This window comes from Sylvia atricapilla, chromosome 11 (assembly GCF_009819655.1).
Source record: "Sylvia atricapilla isolate bSylAtr1 chromosome 11, bSylAtr1.pri, whole genome shotgun sequence".
Classification (NCBI taxonomy): domain Eukaryota; kingdom Metazoa; phylum Chordata; class Aves; order Passeriformes; family Sylviidae; genus Sylvia; species Sylvia atricapilla.
In genome coordinates, this window is record NC_089150.1 from 16,075,908 (window position 1) to 16,098,707 (window position 22,800).

Here is a 22,800-nt window from a genome sequence, read left to right on the forward strand (position 1 = left end):
AGGACAGTGTTTTCCAGTGCCAGAGGGATGGATAAGAGACCGGGTGAGCTGAGCTACAACCCACAGCAAAGACTTTCTCAATTTTGCCATCTCTCTTCAGGACAGTGAGAAGCTTTATTGTTTCATATTAGTCAATTTTTTATGCTCGTAAACACTTTGCTTGTTGAATAATCAGATTTTTTCTACTTTTCTCTAAGGAAATTTTTTCCCAAACTGGTTAAGGGAGGGGCCACCTGAATTTGCTTTCTAGAGGGACCCCATTCCAAGGTTTCTTCCCAAAATTCACCCTAAACGAGGACAAAGATAAAACCAAAATGTAAAGGAAATAAACTTTATTTAGTGTTACCTTGAAAATCATTCATCCAGCAAATAAGAAAACACACCACAAGGCATGAAATCATAACCTTTTCCACTAAAGAAAACGTTTCATTCGCCTTTGGCTGAAACTAAAAGGTTTCAGAACACTGTAAAACAGCTTCATGACACTTTAGACAGTTGTGTCTTTGACGGATGAACAGGGTTAAAACAAAAGGGAAACATGGTTAAGTTCACTCTCAACTTTGTCCCTGAGTTTGAGTTTGCTGCTTTAGCAATAAAGCAATTAACATCTCTGACATTAAGGATCCCACTGATAAAGAAGAAACCAGCAGACAGTTTCATGGGTCTCTACTTCCTGTCTCTGCTTGCAGTTTCCTGCCACACAAAACATTAAAAATAAAACATCTCACATCATAAACACCAGTCAACCATCACTGAGCTGCTGATAGATGATGTTTAAATGAGGAATGTATCCTTAATTTGCTAATGAGCAACTGTTAAGTCACCTGAAATGTCTTCCTGATTCACATAAAATTGTATTTGAGACCAAAGATTTGCCAATATGAAATATGACAAGTCATATTTCCAATATGGAATAATATTAATTGGTGTAAAAATGTCTTTAAATTAGTTCACTGCATTTATATTAAATAATATTTATGAGACTACACAGGTCACTGAAGAAGATCTCAAATCACCCTACTTATGAGATTACAAGTAGCAGAAGTGATATCAGTGTCCAGCTGGGGCTGTAAGAGCAGACAAGGCAGAATGACTTCAAGCTTCAATTTGGTATGAGAAGTTCTTCCATCTCTAAAGCACTTTAGGTACAGGGCTGTACAAAATTTCTCATTCCAAGGAGTTATAAAAATTCACTGTACAGATTGAGAGATTGCCACAGTAGGATCCCAAAGACAGAGAAAAAGACAGACCTTAAAACACAGTCCATAGGTTCAACTGTGTTGATTTTTTGTACTACAAACAAGTAAAGGAGAAGCAACTGTTGTAGCCATTGACCATTCATAGCAAAGAAGTTTCAATCCTCTGCAATATTTGAAGTTGTACTTCATAACTAACTCTACACCTGACAGAAAAGAGAAAAAAGCTTTGGGAACTCTCAGAAGAGAAAAATTTCAAAGGCAAAGAACTAATGAATTCTGAAGTAAGATGACAGAATAATGTCGAGTTTGTCTTGTTTTGACAGATTTCAAAACAGCATAAGAGGAATCAGCAACTCTGCATCTACTTCCAGCCAAGCAATGGAGACAACTGCCCTGGGCTGTGCAAGGCCACTCCTTTCCCTTCACTGTCACATTTTGACTTCTCTATGACAATTTTTCAACCACCAAATTCTCATATAAAGTATTTTTGGCAATGTTTCCAAGTGGGAATTACCAGTTTAGAAATATTTCTAACTATAACCTGAAGGCCCTGACACTAGAAAGCATGTCAGCCTGGGCACTGAGGTCACCAGAATGAACTCCACAATGCCACTGCAGTGAATTTTTTTAAACAGTCTGAAGATCTGCAGAGTTGCTACGTAATTTAAAAAAGCTTTCAACTGCACACATTTTTCACCCCTTGACATTTTTTGGTCCATCCAAGCACGGCAAAGGGAACACTGATTATTATAAACCTAACACTTGTACATTCCGAAACTGCCTGGTTCAGATCTTAAACCAGCAATACAATACACCATTGGTACACCTAAAACAGCAGCCTTACATATAATTTTAGAACTCCTGAATGTCCAAATTTTCAACAATTCAAACAACAACAACAAAAACACCACAAAAAAAACCCCCCAAACAATCCAGAGGTTGAGACTGAACAAGCAAAGAAACAAGATATGAGGAAAACGTTGGAACAAAAGGGAGTATTTACTATCCAATAAAGAAATCTTCAATATGCATAATTCCTTCTAAAAAATCTTACTAAATATATTTAACATTCAACTGCACAGACAAAATAATTTTTATTGAGACAAGTTTCTTCATGCTGGCATTTAAGATCTCAGACAAAACCAAAAAATAATGGAATGAGAGTAAGAAGTTTTATGAGTAACCTTATGAACTGCACCATCAGTGATTGTACTCAACACCTTCTGCAGACAATGCCCAAAACCTCTTTCAGCTAAAGCTTCAGAGTATTTCTGACAAGTTAATAAATGCCCTCAGACATGAAGGATCAGCTGAATGAAATAATCTCACAGAGCCAGCAGGGACACACGCTGTGTACTCCATTAATTTACTTGTAAACATCAGGATTTTCTGTTCCCCACTTTGCACTTCAAACAGTGACAGCTCAATCTCTCTGCACCACACTGTTCTGCTCCACAAGACTCACACTGTGTTGGTCCTTGCTCTAGGACCATCAGTTTTGGGTATTTTATTGTTGTGGTTGGTTTTGAGAGTTTTTTCCCCTGACCATTTTCTCCCCTTTAAGTAGCACCCATACCAAATTAAGTGTCCTGTGGCAGGAAGGGGAGCTCTCTACACGCAGTCTGGCAACCAGGTTATGTCAGGGGATGCAGCTTAGATCTTCAGAGGCTGTTTGAAGAAAAGCTTAGAAAAGAATGGAGCATGAAAAGAAAATTATTCACCTCTCTTTTGCTGTGCTGACCAGTTCAGAATACAAAATAATATTCATGTGGCAATTGTCAACATTGCCACTCCCTTATCAACGCCTCCAAACACACATGGAAACCTTTTTTCCTTATAGATCTTATGGAAGAAACACAGCCCTTTACTGCAAGAATGCACAAGAACCGTTCTGCACAGGAGCAGGTCATGTCCCTTTCTTCAAGTAGCGGGAGAGGAACTGGCTCCTGACAAAGTGGACGAGCTTGGTCTCTGAGCAGAACATGGTAACAAGGGTTGCTGCAAGGCACAGGGCACCTGTGCTGATGTGGATCAGCCTGGCCATCCAGCCCTTGTCACAGCAGAACAACACCTACAACAAAGGAAACAAGGCATTGCAGGAAAACCAGTCAGCACAAAGTAGATTCATACTGTCTTAACAAGAAGTAAGGTCCAACACACCAACGTCACCATCAAGCCAAGAGCAGTTTTGCATATGAACTGACCCTACAATAAATCATCCTTAGGAATCTCAACATTTGCTTTCTTAAGTTCTGTCAGCAAAAAATAACCATTCAGTAGATACCTGCTAAATGAGGAAGCTGCTGTTATCTGGCATGCAGAAATGTGTTAATTGGGAGGACACAAAACTTCGCAGGTGCTATCAGGCAAGTCTGCTACTGTAGAGGCTATTTTCCAACAAAACTGGAAATCTCCCACTCCAAAAAATAAAATTCTCCTTTCTCAGGCATAACGGATTTTCAAGCTGTCAAATTTTTGTACACTGAAAAGCTCCAATCCCCTTAATAATGAGCCTGCACAATTACCATCTTGTACTGAGTAAATGTGTCAAACATGCTCTTAGCAATTTTTGTTTTCCTTCTAGTTTTGGTTACTTGTTTTTATTACAAATTTTTTAATGCCAGCTTCTTGGTGCCAATGTGAAATTTCCATTATTAATAACTAAGAACATAGATTATCTCCACACAACAGAAATGTGTAAAACTTCCTTTTACTTGTCAGATCCACCTCCTACAGGTGGATACAAAGAATCATATACAATATATCCTGCCTTTCTGTAATGCAAATCTCCCAGCCTTTTTTCCTAATGGTATTCCTCTTTTTGTGGACACAAAAGCCCCCTGAGAGCAGCATGGCCAGTGAGAGCAGAGAGGAAGGAGCTCACCTCTGAGAAAGCAGTGACCACTGCACTGATGGGGTAAACCAGCAGCAGAGCTGGTGAGGGCAGGAGGCCTGTGAGAGGTCTGTGGGTGCTTTCTCTGAAGAAGTGATAGATGTAGTGGGTGCTGTGAGCTATTCTGATGCCCATGTTGAAGCAGTTGGCAAGGATAAAGCCCACACTGCCATACCAGTGGGTCAGGAAATAAGAGATGCACAGAAATATGAAAGACAAGGCCAGCATAACAAAATTGTACCTAGAGAAATAAAAAAAAAGAAACAAAACAAAGAAATAATTTAACAATACATGCAGTTACAGCATTCATTTACTAATGATCTTTTATTTTCTAACACGAATAACTGGATTTCTCTTACCATGTTTTAGTGAAAATAAATTTGAGGAAAAAGATGAAAAAAAATAATTTGAAAGAATAGAAAATACATCAACCAAATTAAACTAAGAACTACATTATGTGAATGAAATTCTATTACACTAATCAGCTGTGCACTCATTGCAGAAAATCAAAATTAATAACAATTATTAGTAATGTAAAACCTTGTGCATTTTTTGCTATTTTATGTTAGGAATATATTAAAGAAAATGAATGCTCAAGAACAATTTAAAACTTTATTTTATTTCTGTTATAAACAGTGACTTGGAAAACTAGTGCACATTTTAAAGGGGCTGTGAGAGCAGCCCTTGCCAAGTCCAAAACAGCTCCCACTTTGATTGTGGAAAATAGACCTCACTGAAATTAATCTGAAAGGGCCACATCAAGGACAGCCTGAACACAGAACCAGGAAATAATCCAGGCTGGAAGGGCTCTCAGGAGGTCACCTAGTCCAACCAAGTATAAAGTAGTAAACCACTGGATTCACACCCACAGCTTGGATCATTCTCAAGTGCATGTCCAGTACCTGCACATGAAAAATACTAATAGTCGCAAACTTTCAGTGAGTCAAGTGATTGTCTTAAAAAGTGTAACTTCAAGCTAACCTGTGCAGAAAACACATATTTAAATTACTTTACCAGTTAGTGATGTGCCAAAAGCTAAATTAACAATCATTATTTCTTTCTTTTGGACCTTTTTACCCAATCTTTCCAACTTTTGCTAAAGCTTCTACATCTAAATCTAAATGCAGACAGCTTAGCAAGGAGTTGCTTTTCTGTGGGGCAGGATATTGTGTGTGCCAATTTCAAAAGCACCAATTCCTCTTTAAGGTCAGCACAAATAAATTTACAGGAACATCTTGGAGACGCTGTTTCCTACCTGTCCACTTCTTCTTTGCACATTAAGGCAGATGTAAAACATTCTGTTATTCCATTGACAGCAAGAAACAGGACATACAGCGAGTAACACCGGAGGAGATCTGGACCTAAAAAAACACAACAGAAACAAACAGTTAATCATTTATTGTATCAAACCACTTTGTTTTTACAGGCACTGATACTAAGAGAGAGAAAACGTAATGTTAACACTAATAATGGAAACTTAAGTACATTTGAACAAGTTTCCTGTCTAGATATCTTGACAAGAACACAAATAAACAAGGTGAAGGATTCTGATGAGCTAAATCACTGACTTCAATAGCAGTTTCACAGGAAAAAAACCCAAACTGCTATTTTACAAAAAGTTCATAATAGCTAGAGGGTTTTTTTCCTACAGAGTGGTAGGTTTTTTGCCAGGTCTACAAATCTTTACCTGTTCCAGAACTGAGCATTGAGCCTCCATAAATATCCAGAGCCAGCTGAGAATAGGCATAGCCAAAAACAGTGATGGTGAGGCCAATCAGGAGCACAAGTTTCAGCAGCAATTCCAATACATTTGCAGCCATAGCAACATCATCCTGAAAAAAAAAAAAAAAAAAAAAGTAAATCACATGAACCAGAATCAATGTAGTAACAGCCACTCTCATGCAGAAATGCTACTTCAGAGAAACAGATCAGTTTACATCATGTAAAAAGGTGTGAAACTTGTCTTTTGTTATTAAGTTGTTCACACACATCCTCTTAACTTGGTAACATTTTTTACATATTTATTATTCCACCATTTTTTCAGTTCTACACACCAAGTAGGTTTTATATAAAATATACACACACACATACACCTCCCTTAGCCCACTAAGGACCTGAAGCACAGGATTTAATTGTGCTGGTGTGCAATTAGCAGGACTGCTACAGGCTGACCTTCATGAGTGATCAAGAACACTCATTAATCCTCCTCCTACAACTCGAACACACAAGAAAAATCCAATCTTTTCTTCCCAAAGCTGCACTCTTCAGAAACATTATTTAACAGCTATTGATACGTTTAAGTAAATAAAGTACTTCCAGATAAAATTTATTTAATAGATGTCATTATGTAAATAATGGCTTGCTATATCTGGCAATACACAGTAGAATAGGTTTTCCATCATGCTGTTTGGAGCAGCTGATGTTAACTTTATTGATGGCACTATGCCACTGCATATTTTCATTTCTATTTCATTAGCATTTTACCCATTCTCTTTTCTTTTTGGTCCAGCCTCACAGAACATTTTTGTTCTCCACTTTTCAATTTTAATAGCCTCGATAGTCAAATTTAAACACACATTTCTGTCCACCACATTTCTGTGATGTAATTTATCTGTAACAAAAACCAAGCATTTGACATGTTGACATTAATCCAAAATAAACATACCTGCTTCTGATCCTTTACAGTCTTCCCTCTTTCCAACACTTTAGCAAAAAACACATAAAAGCTCTCCTCAATAGGCAAAAAGATAAACCTGGCCACCAGTGAGCCAAGGTTATTCACAATATCATATACACCTTAAAAAAAAAAAAAAAAAGCAATCTCAGGATTTTAGACAAATAATTCCAAGTCTTTAATAACAACCATGAAATCTAATTTAAGATCTCCAAAAAGGAGAAATCAAGTGGTATTTAGTGCAACATGGAAGCAATATTCTCTAAAAATTCTGACAGTCAAGCAACTACAGCTTAAAATGGCAAGGTTTGCTCATGGCAAAGGTAAGACAGAAACACCAGCTATACAGAAATGAATCTAGAACAGCACCAAGCCACACTTAAAATTCTTGCTCTAGAGAAATCTAGAGGATCCTGATAAAGTTCACTGAATGAGAACAGGAATGTAAGGATTTACTGATACAAGAGAAGAGAAATGCTCATCTAGAAGAGAATTCACATCTAGTGAACATCCCTGCCCATGGCAGGGGGTTGGCACTAGATAATCTTGAAGATCGTTTCCAGCCCAGGCTACTCTATAATACTATTATCTTGAAGTTTATATTAATTATTCACTGAAATGCATCTCAAAGGCTTTGAAACAGTCTCAGATTTTCACACTGTCTTCAAACACTTTAAGTAATTTTCCTTAGAGCAGTGACTAAGAAAACTCTTGTCACCATTCCACAATAGCATCACACTTACCCTGATCTCCAAAATTTAACACATTCAGAAAAGTCATCACATATCGTTCACCTGTAAGTTCAAAATAAAGGACTTCAGAACAAGCCCCTAAATCTTTCCCAATACTTGTTCAGACACTTCCAACCCTAAGTATTCAACAGATAAAGTAAAATGGGACAGCACCTAGTTCTGAAAACCCTCAAAATCTCAATTCAGGTTGACAATCATGTGCCTCATCTTCCCCACCCAAGCTTTCTGAAGCTTTAAGTCAATTTTGTAAATAGTTTTCATGAGCCCTCTTCCCCCACACTTCTGTGTCAAACTTTACCCTCTGTCAAAATCTGTTTCAAGAAGGACTGTTTGAAGAAACTCCAAGTCAAGCGTGCTTCCTTCCAGTTAACAAAGGTCTGAAAAAAAAAAAAAAAAAAAAAAAAAAAAGCTGAAATTTAACAAACGTGATTGAAATTACAGAGCAGAAATAGAAAACAGCAAGGCAGTGCAACACTGTAGGGCAGCTCTAACTGCAGTGGTGAGAAAATCCACTGTGCCACAGTTACTAACCACCAATGTAAAGCATTGCAGAATTCAAGCACCAACATCACTGATCTGGCAAAACCTGATTCCCTTGTTGAAAAGTGCTGTTGCTGCAGACGAAGTACCCATAAAAGCATTCTACAGAAAATACTAATCAGGGTTACAGTTAACACCAGGCTGTTTAACTTGCCAGTATAACTTTCATCCTTACTGGAGATATGAATTGTTTACTGCTCTTCAAACTGTTCTCATAAGACTTGCAACCAAAAAGGACCTTTATATTTTCAATTACAAATCTAATCCAGAATGTTATCTTCCTCAATGAGTCTTTTCATTTCTTTCTTTGCCTCATTTTTGTCCGAGAGATATTTGAGTGTCTCTAGGATGCTGTGGAACATCATGGTTATTTTGTGCAGAGATCAAAGTTTCAAAAACCCCTGGTTATGTGGTTCTGATTTCTTTTCTGCCTCTGAGCCAGTGATAGCTGGTCATTCCCCTGCACAGTGCAGATGGTCTGTCTCCAGTTAACGTCTATTAATATTTTAATTACACAAATTGCACAAACCAAGTCAGCAACAATAAACCCGTAACCACAAACAATTCGAGTTTCATGATTTTTTTCTGACAAGAATTGTACTAATACAAACTTCAAACACAATTTCTATGTAATATTTTTTACTTAATCTATCATATCTTCCATAGTGCAAAAATAACCCCAAAACCACTCAATTAATTCCCCAGTCTAGAAGCAACATTCAAAATGCCCTCATGTGAGATTTTAAGATGAAAATCAAGAAACAAAATGTGCAACTTACCTCATCTTCCACGAAGCTAGGTAATAGAGCTTTCACTCTAGCAACTGGAAATGACTTCTTTGTGGCTTCAGGAGATCCCAAAAACATCACAAAATAAATTACATAGCACATTACCAGAACACTGACATATAAAAGCTGGGAAGATCAGGAAGAAGAGAAGAAAAACAGTGAAACAAAATTAACTTAGAAATACAGAATTATATACTAGGTGAAAATACAATGAGAAGAAAACGTACACAGTCTTTGTGCCTACCAAATATTAAACTAGGTAAGGCTTTAAACAGCTCTTAAGAACGCTGTTGATCTTTCTCTCTTTTTTTTAACCTGTAGGTTATCACAGACCTTTGCTAATTTTCACGTTTTATTCAGCATTTTTAGAACATTGAAGGTCCAATTATAAAGCAATTACTCAATCAAAAATCAAGCTGACAGAGTAGCTACTGCCTACATCTCTTACTTCTATAGGACATTTCCAATTTCCATCAATTATAAGTGATCTACAACAGCCAGGGCAGAAACTGAAGGAAACAAATTATCCTTCCTTCACTGTCGTCAAGAAAAAGTTTTAACCTGAATTAATTGCACTTGATTAACACCTTCTGATTAGGTAACGCAGGTTGGTGGCACAGGCTGATAAAGCTCTGTGTGATTAGAATAACATAACCTTATTTGCAAGATGTGCCTTCACAGACTGAAGGTGTTTCCTTGTACTTCCCTTTAACTCAATGTCAAAGCACCAAGTCAATAATGAGTCAGGAATAATAATCGGGAAAATACCAAATATAAATTATAAATCTTAAGCCTCCTTTCTTTCAGCTCCCCGAAGTTCTTCAGCGGGCTTAACATCAAAGGAAAATTAAAATTCAGCTGAGAGAGAATGAAAGGAACTTACCTGAGCCAAAGAAAAAATGTAAAGGCCCCAGTGAGGATAAAGGATTACTAAAGTAACAGTCAAAACGCATTTTGACACTACTGAAAGGGTTTCAGCAACTACCTTTAAGAAACACAAAACAGAGGAGGGTTATTTTCTGGCAACCTAACCACATACACAAGCTTAAAATATATATGTTTAATGCACAGAATTTATGTAGGAATGGAAGATTTTCAAAGTCAGTGTGAGTTTATTGCCGTTTTTTTCTGCTGAGCTGGCCAGCTTAGATTGTAATTTTTCTGAAAGTTTTCTATTCTAGCATTTCACAGTTCCTAATCCATTTTCCCACTCCTTTGGATGTAAGGGAGAAAATTTTGCTTGAGACTATCATGTTCTCAATAGATGTATTTACAATTTTATGTAGAATTGTGGAAACATTGTCTCTCCCTCCAATCAAAACCTATGTTTTCAGGATTTAATGATCTTGAAGGCAATAATGTCTAAATAAACCAACTTGCTTGCTTTAATGGGTACAAATTTCTGGATATGTTACAAACCAGGCCATGCAATGCTAAACAGTAAACACAGGGGGTTTTATAGGCTTGAATACACAAAGATCTAAGTCAGTAATCTGTGAATCTTCATTTCTCAGTAAAGATGCCCCCCACATGCACACACCCCATGGACTTTACTAACCTTAAGTCTCACAAACAAATGAGCTTGTGCTAAAACCCAGAATGGCTCTCCCAGGAGTTCAATAATGGCAGAAAGGCCAAATGCCACCACACCAGCCTGATAGTGAGGAACCACAGAAGGGTCTGGTACTTCCAGCAAGTGTAGCCAGACCAAGCCCAAGATAAGAGACCAAAAGACACCAAGAGGGACTCTAAAAAGTTAACATAAGAACTAATTAATGGAAATGTTACTTCAGCAGAAAACAAAACAAAACATTAGATTACAGTATCGCATATGGCCACAATGATTACACAAAAAAAGGCCCTGAGGATTCCTACTGTAACAGGAATTCCTATGGCAACAATTCCCACTGTTACCATACCAAGAATGAATGTGTTCCTTTGTAATGAACACCCTTAAAGCACTCTCTGCAAGACACAGAAAACATTTTTCTGAGCTGTCCATTTTCTACTCCAGAGCCATAAAGTTAAATATCTGCATTTTTGTCCCTTAGGACCAAACAATTCTGATCCCACTTCAGCCTGCACATCCTGTTCTGCTGACACTGCTTCAGAAACACAGAGCTTCTGGCAGAGTCCACCAAGTTTTACATCATTAGAACAAGATATCTTTGAGCCTCACACTATCAGAGCACTAAGATACCTGACATCAAGCTCCTAAGACATATTTCAGATGCTTCACTGAAGTTAACCTTCATTTGAAGTTAATGAGGTTAACTTTCATTTCTCTACAAGGAAAAATTTAAAACAAAAAAAGATGCACACAGTCAATGTCATCTCTGTCATTTAATGCTTACTTGAAATGCTATCACACAGCACAAAGCTGACTACAGTAATAGAGAACAGAAACAACACATTTTAAATATTAATTCGTATTAGACAGGGACAATCCCTCTGCTCCATATCTGGATGCAGATGACCACTCACAACCCCCTATTCCTGGGCCAGATCCAGTGAACAGCTGGGCAGTTCCAGGGAAAGTCAGGTGCCCCAATGGGAGAATACTATTTTATCATGGAGGGGTAGTTTTCCACCATATAGGCAGGTACATTTACTTCCCAGCCCAGGGCTACACAGCAGCTAGAGCTGACAGAGGGAGACAGCAGAGAACCAGGAACCAGAAGGGAGAAACAAGCCATAAAATCCACTTTACCGCAATGTGTGATAGCTTGCTGCAGTGCCCTGTGGACTTTAGGCTGTTCTGCTACATAAACAGCACCACAGCTAAAAGAAGCAACCCTACTTCCTCTCGGTTGTTTAATTCCAACTCTTTCTTTCACCTTTTCACATCTCTCCTACTCAAACATTTATGTTGTAGGTTCACAAGTGCACACAGAGTAATGAAAGAACAAAACTGAGCAGGAAAAGGAAGGAAAAAAAAGTATTTGTACAACAGGGTTTTCCTTCAACAGCTACAGCCTAAACAAAACTCAAGTAACAGAAGAAATGGCACTTTTGGCAATGAACTTCATCTCCTCCAACAAAAAATCAAGTCCACAAATGCTAAAGCACCAGACTTGAGCAGCTTCCTACATCAGTCCTACATCAGAAACACGTCTGAGGCTTCTAAATACTGAAATAATTACCCCATAAAATAAACACTTCCTCTCATTCTGTGAGCTCCCAGATAAAAATGAGAAATTCTAAAGGAAGTAAAGTGTTAAAGGTATCTTACGTCAGCCACAAGAGATTAATTGTTTTGGTCCAGTTTCTCTTGGCACTTCCACTCAAACAAGCTCTGCGAAACGCCTCCCTGGCAAGGAAGACAACTGTTGAGTACAGCAGAGTCAGCCTGAAAAAAAAAAAAAAAAAAAGGAGAGAAAACAATTTCTTTTTATAAGCTGTAAATCCTTCATGCAGTAACGTCACAGTTCTTACACACGACTACCTGGCAGACAAATTCTTACAGGTGGGCAAGCATGGTTATATGAGCTAAAATTACCACCATCTCCTAAAAACAGACAGTAATTTCGTGTGATGATTCAAATGGCAAAAACACATGCTGCAGACCAAATGTAAAGATACAGACTACATCCTATAAGAAAAGCACATTGTATCTAGTTTTTCCTCTGCAAACTGACGGTTTAAACACAAAAACCAGGCCAGTGCTAGCGGTGTTCCACACCAAAACAGACCTAGGGAGGCATGAAGTGACCAGTGTGACACAGACAACAGCAGATTGCACAGCATTAGTACGAGCACCGACAGTGACAGCGCACAGAGCACAGAGCAGCGGGGAGCACAAGCTCTGCCCCACAGCCCCGGGACGCCTCATGGTCGCCTCCCCCTCACCTGACATTGACCACGCCGATGAGCTCCCGGGAGAGGTAGCGCAGGGTGAAGGCGTTCAGCCCGAAGGTGACCACCCGGAACAGCACCTGTGAAAGAAGCCGCACGGGAAGCACCTGCGGCGCCGCGCCGAGCAGCAGCAGGAGGAGGAGGATGAGGAGGAAGGAGGGAGGGGCGGCCCCGCACCTGCAGCAGGGCGCTGGACGAGGCCAGCCGGGCGGTCTGCCCCAGCACGTCCTGCGCCGCCATCGCCCCGCTCCCGCCGCCAGGAAGTGGCGCGGCCGCCGTCGCGCCGGATTCTGTCAGCGGGGCGGTACCGCCCGGCCCGGCCCGGAGGGGACACGGCGGCACCGCCCGGCCCGGCCCTGAGGGGACACGGCGGTACCGCCCGGCCCGGCCCTGAGGGGACACGGCTGCACCGCCCGGCCCGGCCCGGCCCCGAGGGGACACGGCGGCACCGCCCCACACCGAGGGGACACGGCGGTACTGCCTGGTCTGGCCCTGAGGGGACACGGCGGCACCGCCCCTCACCGAGAGGACCCAGCAGTACTGCCCGGCCCGGCCCGGCCCCGAGGGGACACGGCGGCACCGCCCCACACCGAGAGGGCTGCGCGGTCTGGCCCTGAGGGGACACGGCGGCACTGCCCGGCCCTGAGGGGACATGGCCGCACTGCCCCACACCGAGGGGACACGGCGGCACTGCCCGGCCCTGAGGGCACCCGGCGACAGGGCGGGTCCCTGAGGGGACACGGCCACAGAGTGGCGCCCGCGACAGAGGGCGAATTGCCAAGGAACTTCGGCCCGGCAGAACTAAGGTGCAGCGCCACAGCCCCGGGTTCCTCCGAAGCCGGCCCAAAAGTGCAGCCTGGCTTACGGGAGGAGACGGTGCGGTAGATGGGGTTGATGTCATTCAACAAGCGCTCTGTTCCAGAGATTGCTGAAGAACCTTCCGAGTTCCAGCAATCCCTTTCTAAAGTCAGGGCAAACCCACCAGCCTTCGCTGACCTAAGGAGAAGCAGCCGAAACGGAGGGAAAACACATTCGCTGCAGGAAGGGGAAAGGATCTTCATTCAGTGCAGAAAAAGAGAAAAACAAAAACCCAACACACACAACCAAAAAACCTCAACCAAACACTAACAAAACCAACCCAGAAAACTCACCCGAAACGCACCTTCAAATACCAAGATGCAATTTAATTGCAACAGATTGGATTTGATAATACAGTGCTTTTCAAACAGATAAGACTTCGGAGTTCGTGTAAGTCAGGACAGTTCCAGACTATTTTGGATCACTGTTTAAGCAGCCATATAAAAAAAGATTCTATCTATTTTACAGAACATTCCCTTCAGAAGCATGGTACTTCTAGCTCAGAGGTCACATTTTTCTTAGCATTGCTAGAGTTGAACTAAAATTTTTCCTGTCTAACAGCAGCAGCTACAAAGAGCATGGAGAAGAGAAGTATCTGAGCCCTACTTGACTACAGCTTCTTAGTGACAGACTATGAACAGCAGCAGTTTAAATCAGGGTCTCAGAGAATCTGGAGAACCAACCAAAATTCTTCAACCTCATGCAAAGCAGCAACATCTCCATCAATTGTCTTTGGCATGAAACCACCTCCTCCTCTGAGCCATTTCACTCACCACTTTATTCCTTCCATGTTCAAAGTAAAGTTTTCTAGGCTGCTTTTTTCCATTAGTCATTTTTCCTAATAACGTTATTTAAGTAATTTGGAAGTGATACATAGATGTCGATGTATATGGCAGAGGAGTATAACATATGATTTAAAAAAAAAATACTACAAACCCACGAAGAAAAAAAAACACCAGAGTAAGAAAAAAAAAAAAAAGGAAAAAAAAAAAAACCAAAAAGGGATTGTTTTCCCATTGTAAATTTAGGGAAATGGGGGGAGAGAGAAGAAACAAATCTCTGTTGAGTAATTGCAGAGACCGATTTTGATTTATAGAAGACTACTGATTGTAGCTAGATGGGAGGAAGCATTGCCATTCCACTCTCCTTTAAGCAGTTTTCCAGTTATCAAATGGAAAAAAAACCCAACTAAAATACTGTCCTACCTCAGACTCTGGAGTTTTCTTTTGTGGCAGTAATGGGTGACAGGAGAAATGAAAGAAAGACTTTTACTATTTTATGGCTTGTGCTGATCTCTATAAGGGGAGATTAAAACCCATTATAAACTACCAGATAAGCTAAACAGGGAAACAAAAATGCAGTTGAGGAGCATGAAGCATGCACCACAGAACTGTTCAGGTTGGAAAGGACCCTTGAGATCAGAGAGCCCAGCTGGTAACCAAGCACTGCCAGGTCCACCACTCAACCATGTCCCTAAGCACCACATCTACTTTTGAAATCCCTCCAGGGATGATGACTCCACCACTTCCCTGAGCAGCCTGCACCAGTGCTGTTCTCTTGAGGACATTTTTCCTAATATCCAGTGTAAACCTGCCAGGGCACAGCTTGAGGCTGTTTGCTCTGATCTTATTGTTTGTCACTTGGGAGGAGAGACCAACACCCACCTGGCTGAAAAAGCCTCCTTTTAGACAGAGTGATAAAGTCTCCCTTGAGCCTCCTGCGATCAGTTATCAGCTGCGTTTGCAGCTGCTCCTCATAAGACTGATGCTCCAGACCCCTCAACCATCTTAATTTCCTTTCTCTGGACACGCTCCAGCATCTACCAACACTCCAGAGTAAGGACTCATGCTATTTTCTCTCTACGCATAAACATTTCCGTGACAGAAGGGGGTAACTTCAAGGACTAAAACATGAGGATCCACTCTGCTACCTGGAGGCAAGGGTCTGACCTTTCCAGGCAGCTGCCATGGGCAACAGTAAGTGACAATGAGCGATGTTTTGTTGGACAGTTTGGCTTGTCACCTCATAAAGCCGAAACAGAAACAGCTGCAAAGCCTGAGGGGGGTGGGAAAAGAAGAGGAATAAGTGTAGCTCCAACTGGTTTTTATAGGAAGCGGCTTTGGCAAGGTGGAGCCTGTGGGCATTGACGCGGCTCGGCCGCGCGGTGGCGGCCCCGGCACGGCCCGGAGCGGACGGCGCCTTCCGGACCCTGCTGCGGGCTGTGTGCGGGCACAGCCCCGCTGGCCACGGACATGGCACACAGCACTGCAACTGCAGCAGGAGCAGCGTTTCATACAACAGCCTAGACTGGAACGGGCCGGAAAGCTCATCTTGCTCCAGCCCCCTGCCATGGGCAGGGACACCTTCCACTAGACCAGGCTGCACCAAGCCCCATCCAGGTGTTTGGTTTTCAGCACTTCTGGGATGGGGTAATCACAGCTTCTCTGGGAAACCCGTGCCACTGCCTCACCACCCTCACAGTAAAGAGCTTTCTCCTAATATCTAATCTAAACCTCTATGTGAAGCATTCCCCCTTGTCCTATAACTCCAGGCCTTTAAGTTTCTCTCCATTTTTCCTGTAAGTTCCCTTCAGGTATTGGATGGTCACAGTTAACTCACCCCAAAACCTTCTCTTTTCCCATTTGAACAACAGCAGTTCTTTCAGCCTTTCCTTATAACAGAGGCACTCCATCCCTCAATTCATCTTGGCATCTCCTCTGGCTTGTTTCCAACAGGTCCATGTCCTTCCATGTCCTTCTGTGGCCCCAGAGCAGGGTGCACCCAGGTGTTCTGGGTGGGTCTCACCAGAAGGGAGCAGAGGGGCAGAAACCCCTTCCTCCGCCTTTGCCCACGATGCTTTGGATGATAACTCAGGACTAACTGGTTTTCTGGGCTGCCAGCAGACATTGCTGGCTCATGTCCAGCCTTTCATCCACCAGCACCCTCAAGTCCTTTTCAAAACATAAATTGACCTATCAGCTAACTTAGTTTAATTCACAACCATGCCTGAACAGAGTTGACAACTGAGTTGACAGAAAATGCTTTTAGTAACACAATTTGAGAATAGGAACAAGTTAAAGGAGGACCAAGTTACTGAACTGGAACGCAGTGTCATAAAAGCTTCATGAAAACATGAAGTCAAAACAGTTGCTCTCTGATTCCCACAGCAGGCACTGCCCACTTAAAGCATTCCTGCATCTTCTCAGCACAACATTCTCCACTTTTGGCTGCCCTGAGGCAAGAGTTTGTGATGGGATACTCTAAAATAGTTCACTTTTCTTAAGAACAAGTGAGGAAAGATTAACTACTACAGAGATTTTTACATATAGAGTTAGCCTGCATCTGGAACTAAACTAGGCTGGATTTTCCTCCAGCACAGACCACATACTCCTTGATTTGGCACAATGGGACAAACCCCTGTTTTTATTAGAGGTAGGCAAAATCTCCACGTCAGAGAGAACTCCCTTAATCTACACTGAAGTTTAGTTAGTCCAAAAAGACCACACAGTGTATTCACAGGCCTTAGAACGAGTTGAGACTGTTCCATCAGAATTTTAAAAATGAAAATTTTTTGTCTTTCAGTAGCTTGGTATCTGTGTTCCACTAGGGGAACTCAGGGTAATTAATTACCCAACTAATAAGGTATTTCAGGATGACTTTGACTTCAAATCACAACTTTTATATAGACTGATAGTAGCCCAGAAAACTTCAAACCTGTAAAGAACAATTAGAGACCTTCCATAGTATCACCTCCTCAGAGAGGAATTCCTTTTCTACAAAAATATTTCCTAAAGTAAAAATAAAGTGAGACTGGGAAGCAGGAACCTATTGAATCATTGCACAACCAAAATCAAATCCACTATAAAGGATCATTACAATTTTGTATTTTATTAATCCAAATAAATGCTGCATTTTAGAGTTAGTAATATATTTTAATTTCTTCATTTTATTTGTGGATTTCCATTCCCTTTGAGGTCCCTTGAAGACTTAAGCTAGAAAATCAACCGTGCTATGAAATCATAGGCTCCTGGAACAGTGCATAATGTAACACAAAATGACACATTGGGCTGTGAGCTAAAGACTGCAGATTTCTGCAGCTACTGAAAGAGCTTTCGAGTCAGGACTGATTTTGGAAATGAGCAGAACAAATACTCAAAACCCCTGGTGCTGGCTGAGCAACCTTCCCCCTCAATGTCACCCTGTCCAGCTGCTTCAGTGCACAGAGCTGAGATCCCCGCAGCCCCGGGAGTAGCCCAGTGGTGCTGCTGCTGCAGCCAGCCCTGCTCTGTGCCCCTGGGCAGGAGGGGACGTCCTGAGGGCAGCATGTACTGCATTAAAGGGTAGATGCTCTCCCAAAGAGGTGGATATTCTGCTCCTCCCATCCCTCTGCCCACATCCCTGTTCTGTCCCATGGATCCCACTAAAGCAGCTGAGTGGTGCACAGGGTACTGCTCTGCAGAGCTCCTCCCAATCCCCCCTCCGGCCTTTTTCAGGAGCCACGGTCCTTAACACAATTGCTCTGCCTCTGCTGCAAGTCCACATTTTGCCATTTCATTAATGAGGACAAAATCATTCGTTGCTGGGATGGCAAAATGTCATTATTCCTAGTTTTGTGCCAGCAGAGGCCAAATTTTGTTGTCTGGTTTAAATTTTATTTCTTTTTCAGAAAGAAAGAAAGCATAGAAGACATTAGTGTCTTTGTTCCTGATCATATAAAGCTTGTTCCTTTACAGCAATAACTAGGAGGTTGGGATCAACACAAGGAGTCACATGGAGACTTACCAGACTAGGCACTAAATCTCTTTAAGCTTCCTTCTCTCCTCTGAGCACCCCTCTTGGGTCAGAGACACATCCAAGCCTGGAGATGCAACATTGCCAATGCAGTGCAGAACTGCAGGAAAAAAAAGAAGAGAATCACATGCCATTCACCAGCAAAGGACTCTTCAGGAGTTACTGCTGTGCCAGTTTTTCTTCCCTCCAGCCAAAGTATGCCCTAGACGACTTTTTAGATTAGTTCCCCAGGCCCTGTGCACTGAGTTAATCTCCATGAGCATGTTAAATGGTTAAACAAAAATTTGCAAATTTTTTTTCCTAGCTGCATTATTAGTTCAGCAAGGATTTAATGTCCTTGCTTTGGGAGAAAAGAATAAAAGGACTGTTTTTGAAGAATGCAGAGAAGTGGGGTTTTCTGTGGTGTGCAACATTTGAAAAAAACAGTGTTGCAGCTTTACAGCACAGCTTTTGACTTTGTAGTGTTCATTTCCCCTCATACATTTTTACAGTTTTAATACACTTTATATGTAATTTGATAACTGGTTTTGCTGCCTTATCAGTTTAAATTGTAAATTCAACTTTTCTTTATTGAAATATTTTACATATAGAGGACTAACACTTACACATGAAATAATAAACCGATGTTCTGCTCGAGGGAAAGGCAAAAATATGTAGCAAAAAATACAAATCATAGTAAAATGTCAAGGATGGGACAGTGCCACATTTTTTATAACTGGTAAATAATTCACCTGCATAATTCACAGTATATTAGGCAGATTTTAAGAAATTGTATGTATTGATTATAAGAGCAAAAACAAGTGTTCTGCATAGTGTTGTCTGCTTCCAAAAAAGCTTTGTTTTTTTAACCTTTTCGATTTAGAAATCTGTGGCATTCACCAGACATTTTAAAGATCTACAAAAAAACCCCACCTTCTGGTTATTTAATCTGGAGAAGCAATAAATTACAATATTTTGTCACAGGAACTGGCAAGCTCCTTGCTAAGAATTAATACAAAATGAATTCTAAAACATGCACATAATCAATTCTGCACCATCTTTACTGTCTTTTGTGTTCTAAATACTAAGAATTTTTTTTGTATATATTTATATATGTTCAACTGAAGATGATTTCTGTCTTGCCTTCTTCAAGGGTAGAAATTCCAGCCATTTTTGCTAGGATCTGCCTAAGAGTCTGTCTCTTAACTGTCTTAGGAAGCTTTGTATCAGCCCCTCACTGAGCACTGGTAGACAATTTATCTAATTGCTATGTGCTTTAGAAGCCTATCAATATATGAAATAAGAAAACTACAATGGAACAGCTCTTGATCTTTTTGGAACATTTATCCTGTCAGCAATAATCAGAGATAAGTTCTCTTGTGGATTGTTTCTTTTCCCTTGCAAAATCGCAGTGCCTTCACTCATTGCTCTTGTCAGTTAAGCACAACTTCAGCTATCACTGTGATCCAAATTGTTTCTGGAGAGTAGGACATCCCAAATCCTACCCTGCAAACCTGAATTACAAAGGTGGTGATGAGCAGGTGCTGAGGCAAAATGCACATTTTTTTCTCCTTCCTATTTTCTCCTTGCTATTCTGTAAGGTGAACCCCAGGGTAACTAACACTCACTGCTGCAGGTTTGGTGCCAGTGCATTGCTGGTGAACAGACAGAAGGGTTTTCTGGTTAGAACAGCCAGAGTAAAGGTACAGGAACACATTTTGCAGCTGTGAGCACTTGCACTTGAAAACTCTTTACCAACTAGTGCTTGGTATCTTTGCACTACAAAATCATTCCATGAGCTCCAGGCTGCATCCCTTGAGAAAAAATCTACTTGAAAGAGAGAGAGGTGCAAAAAGTCTGCACAAGAGATTTGTGCTTGCTGTGCAAACATTTATATTCAGCAACGCTACTTGCTTTAATAGTCATATAGAAATAAGGCTCTGTTCATTAAAACCCTTCACAGCTGCCAAGTATTCAAGCAGAATGATCCTCTTATATTTTAGAATTCAACAAGAAGTGTTATTAAACTTGCTTTGACCTCAGCATGATTTGTTTGTCCATAAAATAACCTTAAGACTTTTAAAATCAAGTGTGACATTAACTCAATGAACACAGTAAAATGCACACTGTGTAAAGATGCAACAGGCAAGAGCTTCTGAAATACATATGAGAGGAATTTGGATTCTGAAAATTAACTGAATGCAAGGTATTCTTGAAAAATATTCCAGTGTCTTTTTTTTTTGTCCCCTGGAGACTTTTGAAGGAGGTGGGGACATGCAGGAGTTGTACTTAACAACCAGGAGGGTACGACACAAAAAAAGTGTGTTTGCTACTCAAAGTAATTCAGCACCTAGGAGGAGAAGAATCACTTCACGCAATGCCTTATAAAGTTTGAGGATGCAGAATTTGTGACTCACCATACACTGCCTTTGAACTGCGTTCATATGGTGTTATATAACACTGTGCATGCTCACCTGTTGAACAGAGTTCATTATGAGTCAGGTATCTCTTCACATCACTCATTTCCTTCTCACTTGAGAGCTGACTTTAATTCTTTACTGAAATAATCCCTCTCACAAGACAGTGATTAGTCTGACAAATGGATAGAATAAAATACCTTCAGCCCCTTTATGGGATCTCCTCTAGTATTCATGACAGCTCCAGCTAAGTGTAATACATTTTTTGGATTTCTCTTACTCCTTAGTGGCAAACAAGGAGTGTCTTAAATAAGACCATCCCAGCCTATGTTTACCTATTCAGTTTCAGAAACTTCTACATTATCCTTCAACAGTTAAATTTCACTTTCAGTACAAAACCCTGGAATATAAAGGAAAATAACTTCCATAGGAAAATGGAGAGCAGAACTTAAAACTGTGCCCAGCAGCACTCTCTCAATTAAAAATAAGGAAAAATGAAAGCTCATATTTCACCTTTTAGGGGGAAGTTACCTAAATATATCCCTTCAATACGGGAGAACAATATTGAACACCAAAATCATCTCTGCCTCTAATCCAGATGTTCATAGAGTCAAAATCCTCAGCTTCACTGTCTCTTTTTGGATCGAGAACATGACTTTGTTGGACAGCTCTGTTCAGACAAAATCATTCTCCCCAAGCCCAAGGAGGCCCAAGGTCATAAGACAATCACCTTTAAAGTCCTGTTGCCAGGGCATTAGGAACAAGGCTCTGCACTCCAAGTTTAGCTGCACTGCCACCCTCGCTGGCTCAGTCTTTAGACTTATACGGAACAAACAAACACAGGATGGCTTAGCTCTGAGGACACCAGCTGTCCTCAAACATCACAGTTATGGTGACAGAAAAATAGAAAAAGACAAATGAGATTAGTCATCACATGAGATTAACTTCTGCAAGTCTTCAAACACAAGATCTTGTGTCACGCTAACAACATCAGGGGATTTCCCCACTTTGAGAAGATTGCAATAAAAAACTCCCCTCTCCCTTCTCTACTATATAAGCTGCTTTGTTTTATTTTCTCTTAAAGACACTTTGTTTTCCGCTTTGCCAATCACTCTGAGTTTGTGTGCTAAGCAGTCATGTAGAAAAAAAATACTTTTCTTTGTTCAGCCAAGTTGTGAGTGTATTACAACTGAACCATGATGTGTCAACAGTTAGTGTGTAACTTGGAAAAAAAATAATATATCCTCTCTCACTATTGAGACTGGTTGAGGAGGTGATTGTTTGGCCTTTTTTTAAGGACCAGGTATATTAGGCTAAATTTCCAAATGACATAAATCCCCTAAAAATAACAGCAGCAAACTGTTTCTTCAACTGGGCTATGTGGTTTTGCTTCATCTCTCCCTCTGTGTGTTCATGGTTTAGTGACAGAGAGCAAAACATTGTCTATTACAACAGAAGATGTTGTCATCCATTAATATATTTCTGACCACAACTAAATCTTGGTGAAAAGATTCTTGTAGTACTGTGAAGACACTTTGGCATAAATTATTAGGTACTTTACACTTAAAAACAGGTAGTCTATCCTAAACATGATTGGAAATGTATTCCAGACACATTCCATAGGCTCTGTTTCAATCCCTGAGAATTGCATGAGGGCTGCAGGGGCACCTTGGTGCTCATATGTCTATATTCACTACACTTGCCATGTTCCTAAGAATTTATGCTGTGGACAGAGCTATATATCCTACCAGATATTCCATTTTACCAAAAAGTCTGCATCACTTCACCGAGAGTCATGGTTTGGCTTCTTGCCCAGTGGAAGAGAGGTGAAAGCAAACACAGTGAACTCCATAGGCCATAAGAGAGAAAAAGTAACCCAACTTAAAATAAAAAGAAAGAATGAAAAAAGTAGGCCTTCCCAGGTCCATAAGAAGATGATTCTGGAGAAAATTTATTGTCCTTACCAGAGGGGAGAAACTCTGAATGAGCAGTGGGCAGAACTGCTCATAGCAAGTCAAAGGGTCTGGATATTCCTCTCACAAAAACAGTGTCCA

At 40.9% G+C, this 22,800-nt stretch overlaps 1 protein-coding gene across 1 annotated transcript; it reads right to left on the reverse strand.

Moving 5' to 3' along the window:
* Positions 1–317: 317 nt before the first annotated feature.
* Positions 318–12,953, reverse strand: RFT1 (RFT1 homolog). Its single transcript, XM_066326833.1, has 13 exons — positions 12,879–12,953; positions 12,696–12,781; positions 12,079–12,195; positions 10,405–10,594; positions 9,730–9,831; positions 8,838–8,972; positions 7,817–7,895; positions 7,510–7,560; positions 6,758–6,888; positions 5,780–5,924; positions 5,348–5,453; positions 4,084–4,333; positions 318–3,270 (listed from the first exon to the last, which is right to left on the reverse strand). Exons 1-13 carry the CDS (start codon positions 12,939–12,941, stop codon positions 3,106–3,108), a joined length of 1,620 nt encoding a protein of 539 aa, XP_066182930.1. The 5' UTR covers positions 12,942–12,953; the 3' UTR covers positions 318–3,105.
* Positions 12,954–22,800: the final 9,847 nt, after the last annotated feature.